The sequence below is a fragment of the Gavialis gangeticus genome, unplaced genomic scaffold (assembly GCF_001723915.1).
Source record: "Gavialis gangeticus isolate Ggan-Ray unplaced genomic scaffold, GavGan_comp1, whole genome shotgun sequence".
In the NCBI taxonomy this organism is placed as follows: Eukaryota; Metazoa; Chordata; order Crocodylia; family Gavialidae; genus Gavialis; species Gavialis gangeticus.
In genome coordinates this window covers 146021861-146027776 of record NW_017729024.1, presented here as the reverse complement: position 1 = coordinate 146027776, position 5916 = coordinate 146021861, and the positions used below count along the sequence as shown (strand labels likewise).

The following is a 5916-nucleotide window of genomic DNA, read 5'->3' as shown; positions in this document are numbered from 1 at the left end:
AGTTCATAGCTAGTATGGAGCCTCTCACCTCTTGCGAGGATCTGTAATGATGCAAATTACCTTGAAACGAAGGCGGGAGCAGGATCTCACGTTTCAGGTGGTCATAGTTGCTTCCTACTTAGGAAAATATGAAGATTTCATTTCAAAAAATAAATTGCTGAATACAAAAAAATGAATACAAAAATAGTACCTAAATTGCTTTTTACTAATCATTCTCCTTGATGGTCGCACAGATTGGAATTTTAAGGTATAAAGGACAGTGTTTGCTCACTTCATAATGTCCCATTGGAACCTATTTTGGTTATTAATACTTTTTAAAAACTTAGCTGACCTTTGTTTCTCTTGACAAAAGCTAGTGGGAAAAGTTAAAGAAATTTCATAAATTTGATGGAAAAACAGTGAATAAAAGATGTAAAAACATTTGCAGTTGTTTCCATCCACTATTTTTTGGCTAGATTTGAACCTTATTAAAGTTTAAGTCATCTTTATGGATCTGGAACCAAATTTTTGCCCATTGTATGCAGGTAATTTGCTGTATGTATAGCAACATCTCTTATGCCAGTGTCTATTTTACAGTGTGATTCAAGATGGACACAAAAGACAGTTATACTTCTTTAATTATTGGACAATAATAAACATATACTTTTAAAAAACCCAACAGCTTATTAGATTTACATTCATGACACTGCTGCAAATAAAAAAAAAACATTTAACGTAAGTAAATACTGATATCTATGACATTCTTTAAATAACTTTTCCAGTCTACTAGAAGAAGGCAGGTATAAGCCTCTTCTCATTGAAGCCAAGGCAGAAATCACTACGGGCAGCAATACATGCAGAATCATTTCACTGGCATGTCAGTATTCCACAGCTATACAGCATTTTGCAGTGGTATTGTCTGTGCCACTATTGTTGTGACTGACACTTTTTCCATTAATACCTGCCTCTCAAACATAAAAATGCAGTTCCATCTAAGACATGGTATATGTCAACCTTGGATTTGTTTTTCATGGCACTGTAATAAGAGAGTACATTTTTTCATTTTAGTTTGTGGATGTTTTCTGCTGCTTGTCTTTTTATGGCCTGATTAAAGCTCACTATAGTCAGCAGAAATAATCAAACTGATTTTAATGGGCTTTGGATTCAGGGTTATACCTTAAGAACTTTTTTTTTGGGGGGCGGGGGGGAGTCTTTAGTTGCATTCTTTTAAATGTGCTTTCAAATTATACCGTATGCTGCCAGTATGATCTACTCCTTCTCTCAGTGAAGTTGATGACAGAACTCACATTGATTTAAACTGAAAGAGAATGAAGACTGATGTATTTTATGAGCCTGGTCCTCAGACCATGTGAGGTCCATCTCAATAACAGTATATTTACTGTGTCTAAGGTCCTGGCTTTTTAAAAATTTATTAATAAACCACAATGTCATTGACTTTTGCAAAGTGTCAGTTATATGCCAAATATAGACTAATTAGCCACTCCTACAATCTCCCATGAAACTAGTTCCATTATGTAAATGAGATCCCTGGCATGAATAGGGATGACTCATGTGAGTAAGGGGTTGAATGTTGTGTACTAAGAAATGCTTGTAGATCAAAAAAATAGATAAAAAATAGATAAATTTAAGTAATCCTAAGCAGCTTCTTTAATTCCAGTTCATTGTATAGAAACATGTATTATTGATAAATACTTATTTATGCTGATACTCCAATGCTCCTTCAAAGATATTGCCATCTACTGGACACAAAAGCCACCCTTATTTCAGAAATATTTCATAATACTATGATTTTACACAGGCTCAGGTAAGATAAGCACATTGTAGAAGTCTATATGATAATGATTTCTGTCAAAGTAGAAGTATGTTAACATCCTGTTAGTTGTCACAAAACTAACAAAAACCAGAATATTCAAAATGAATGTTGATTTATCAAATTCACGCCATCGTGCCCTTTAAAATATTACTTTGCTGGTGTGAGTCAAGCACATCAGTTTTTAGCTTTGGATTTTCAAGGTTTTGTTGAGTTGCATCACTAGAACTTTGGCTCCAAAACAGCAGGTTTTACACATCAAAAATCTCCATTGAGTTTAATGGGATTTTTCTATCAAGAGCCTGTAGGAAGGGCTCCTTAGCTACATATAAATGCAGGGATCTGGGCTTGGTTTTTCAATATTACTATACATTCATCAATCCACAATATATTTTAGTGTTCAAATACTTATCAAAACAAATATAAAAAATCATATACACTGTACAGTCTATTCGTAAGTAAACATCTTTTCTGATGATGCATGGAATCACAACTGGTCTTCAGAGATTATAATTTCATATGCTCTAGATATACTGTCTTTTTAAATTGTGCTGTTGTATATTCGACCATCTCTGAGAAATGCATTCATCTGAGAGTCCTGTAAGGTGAGTAAATATCAGCGAGGGTTTAACCATTTCATTACTGGAGAGTCAATTCCTTTCTCCTTGACAAACTCCTCTTTTACAGCATTACCATCCCCTGATGCCATGTCATTATCTGAAAGTTAAAAAAGAAAGTTAATTTCATGTATATTGGTTGAATAAAACATTTTTATATAGCTATTACTGTAAGGTTGAAAACACTTCTGAAATTTTTTTGTTAATAATTCATCTTTCATTAGTTCATCTGTTTTCCTATTTGCACTATTTTTGCAAAAATATGCCCTGGAAGAAGGTGTGTGGTGTAATAGTTTAATCCCAGACAGAGTATGAACAGATCTAAATTCAGTTTCCCATGGTGACTGTGTTCCTTTTCTTGATTCTTCCATGATGGTATTATGATGAAATTTGTTAAATACTGGCTGATCCTCAATTTAAATACTAGTTAGACAGTGTAAAAAAAAAATCAGGAATGAATTCTTGGGCCCACTAAAGACACTGAGGGTGCATCCAGACAAGCATGGTCATGCAGTACATGGCACTGCAAACACACTTGCAGTGCCACATCCTGCACAGTCCAGTGCTGTCCACGCGGCAAGGGCATGCTCTGCACTGTTGTTTTTTCCACGGGTTTTTTTGACCCCTGGATAGCATGGGGTAAAAAAAAAAAAAACAGAAAAAAACTGGAGCAATGCACGCTTGGTCAGCGCGCACTGCTGAAAAGCGGAGCCAGGCCACCTTGGAGCTGTGCTCTGCTGCCAGCCAGGTTCCACACAGCAGAATAGCCGTTGCTCCAGCCCCAGGAGGCCCCCAGAACCCAAGGTAAGGCTTCTGGGGCCACCACAGTGCTGGCCTCAGCCTCCCCTACCCAACCTGGGGCAACTTGCCTCATGCCAAAGCACATGTGGCATGGGCATTCCCCAGGGACAAGTAGGGGCGACACAAGGTGCCCTGCTTCTACTTGTCCCCAGGGAACCAAACATCCATGCACGCCTGGACACACCCTGAGAGTTTTTTCCATTCGCTTGTATGGAGTTAGGATTTTATCCCCTCTTGTTTTTTATTTTATTCCTTTCCAACCACAGTTTATTTGGCTTTGGATTTTTTTCTGCTCCATGATGTAAAGTACAGTGTTGCTGCCTTTGTGTATGCATTAGTTTGCTCCTACCTTCTGGGTGCATCTACATGTATCGCTATGGCAACATTGCTACTGTGCCATGATTTAGTACTTCCTTTTGGAGGTACTAAATCATGGTGCAGTAACAACCTGTGCTGCACCGTATGTGCTGTGCACGGTTATTTTTAGCAGCTACTTTATCATAGTGGAGCACTATAAGGGGAGAGCATGTTGCTACAGTGACATAGCTGCTGGATGCCTGCAAATGCTAGGTCACCATAGCATGTTGCTACAGTGACGTGCCATCACATAGATGCGCCCTCTGTGTAGGACCATCTAGTGTGAATAAACTGCTTGAGGTTTTGGTTCACAACATGCTTGAAATGAATCCAAAGCTTTGAGATTTGAATTGGTTCTGTTCACTTTTTTCTCTATAGTTACAAGCCTTTGCAATTCCATGTTTTGCATAGCCACTTTCTCAGCCATACCAAAATGTCCAAAAATTTAAAAAATTCTGTAAAGACTTAGCAGAAGCAGATTCAGCTATCTGTATAATCTTTAAATAGAATGAATGCCAGGAACCATAATAATATAATATTATTTTCACTTACAAGTTTCTCCTAATATTTCATGGTAGTTGGGCTATATGTTTTGTGATGTGTGACTATGCTAATTCAGTGTATAAAGCTGTTCACTGAAGAAATTAAAGCATGTGTAAAGTTGCTTCTGTCTTCATCAGAAAAATGGTGTTTTTATTACCACATTGGAGCTAATGCATGGGGTGACATTCTGTTTTTTCCCCATGATATGTGCTGGAGTTTATTGTATTGCATTAATTCTATGTGCAGATGCACCCACTGGCCACAAAATGAGAGAGACCTTCCATCTTTTGGTGCCAACAGATGAGTGGCTAGAGGTATTGCCTACTACAAGTTCTGTCACAGGGTTTTTTCCATAACTCCATGCATAGCATCCTGACTATTACACCACTGGTCAGATATTTCCCAGACCCCTTCTCCAACTTTCCTTTTGAAGTTGGGCCACCAGTATACGCACTGGAAAATATAGGTGGAGGCAATACCGTAGCAAGGGGGTGCAAGTGGAGCAACCACCCTGGGTGCTGAAGGAAAGGGACACCAACAGGCACTGCCCAGCCAGGGCAGGGCATAGGATGGAGCCACAAGCAGCTTCTTTGGGGTTTGCAGGAATGGGGGGAGTATGGCTCCCACCACTGCTTGCACTCCTGGGCAAGCATGTCGGGCTGTGTGCCCCCTGGATCTGTGCACAGGGAGAGGGCAGGCTTGCCCCAGACGCCGAACTGCCTCACTCTGGTACTGGATGGAGGGCAGTAGAGGGGGGAAAGCTTCTGCTTCTAGAGGCAAGATCCTTGGCTGGAACGCAAGGCCTCCTCCCTTCCAAGCTAGCACCCACCTCACTGAGCCACCTACGTTCTGGCTTATTCTCTTCCCCCTGGCCCCAGGGATCTTTCACAAACCTCCCTCTCAGAGCTCAGGAGGGACAGCTTTAAAATGAGCACCAGAGAAGGATCGGATAATGGCTGATATAGTATGGTAATGCTCTGCTGGGAAGTCAAACCCCTTTGGGTGTGGGAGGCCTAGGAACTAGGTCCTCTAGCTTCTCAGAAGAGGATCCTAATTAATCAGCTATCTGAGAGAAAGATGTCTCTCCCTCCTTCCTCCCTGTTTCTGAACCTAATTTCTAGTAGTTGTGGGTTTTGGTCAACTACATTTTTGGCATTTGAGGCCACTAGATATCCCAGGTCCCACTGTATATGCCCAGTTTGAGCATGCACATAGTTGTCTATGGGCACATCTATATGTTGCCCTATGGTGACATAGGGACACACTACATTGCCATACAGCATGCTATGGTGACATAGCAATCACATGTGTCTACATGTGATTGCCAGCTACATCACTGTAGCAACACACTCCCTGGGTATAGCATACTGCTATGGTGACATAGTGGTGAAATTTACCCATGAGCCACGTGCACGGAGCAGTAACCACCCATACTGTGCCATGTTTTAGTACTTCTGAAAGAAATTATAAAGCATGGTGCAGTAGCAACGTCACTGTACAGAGACGAGTAGACATGCCCTATGTGCACAGATTCACACATCCAGGAATAGATTCCTATCTAAGTGTAATTCTGTTCCTGGATCTGTGAACCCATGCAAAAATGCCACATAAACACCCAAAAAATGGGAGACTTGGATTACAAGAAAGTGAACAGAATGTCACCCATGGTAACTAATGTGTGATAAAACCAAACATTGAACCAGGCAACTGTAGTTTTCACACATCCGGGGGGGGGGGGGGTTCCGAACCAAACTCCTCCCCAGGGGTTTGTCCAAACTTTAAAATTTT

The 5916-nt window shown here is 40.3% G+C and overlaps 1 protein-coding gene across 1 annotated transcript in view; it reads right to left on the bottom strand.

The window, feature by feature from the left end:
* Nucleotides 1–599: 599 nt before the first annotated feature.
* Nucleotides 600–5916, bottom strand: part of ESM1 (endothelial cell specific molecule 1) — a 12074-nt gene continuing 6757 nt past the window's right edge. Inside the window, exon 3 of the mRNA XM_019517869.1 lies at nt 600–2527. Within this exon, the coding sequence (XP_019373414.1) occupies nt 2427–2527 (101 nt within the window). The 3' untranslated portion in view covers nt 600–2426. The remainder of the gene's footprint in view (nt 2528–5916) is intronic.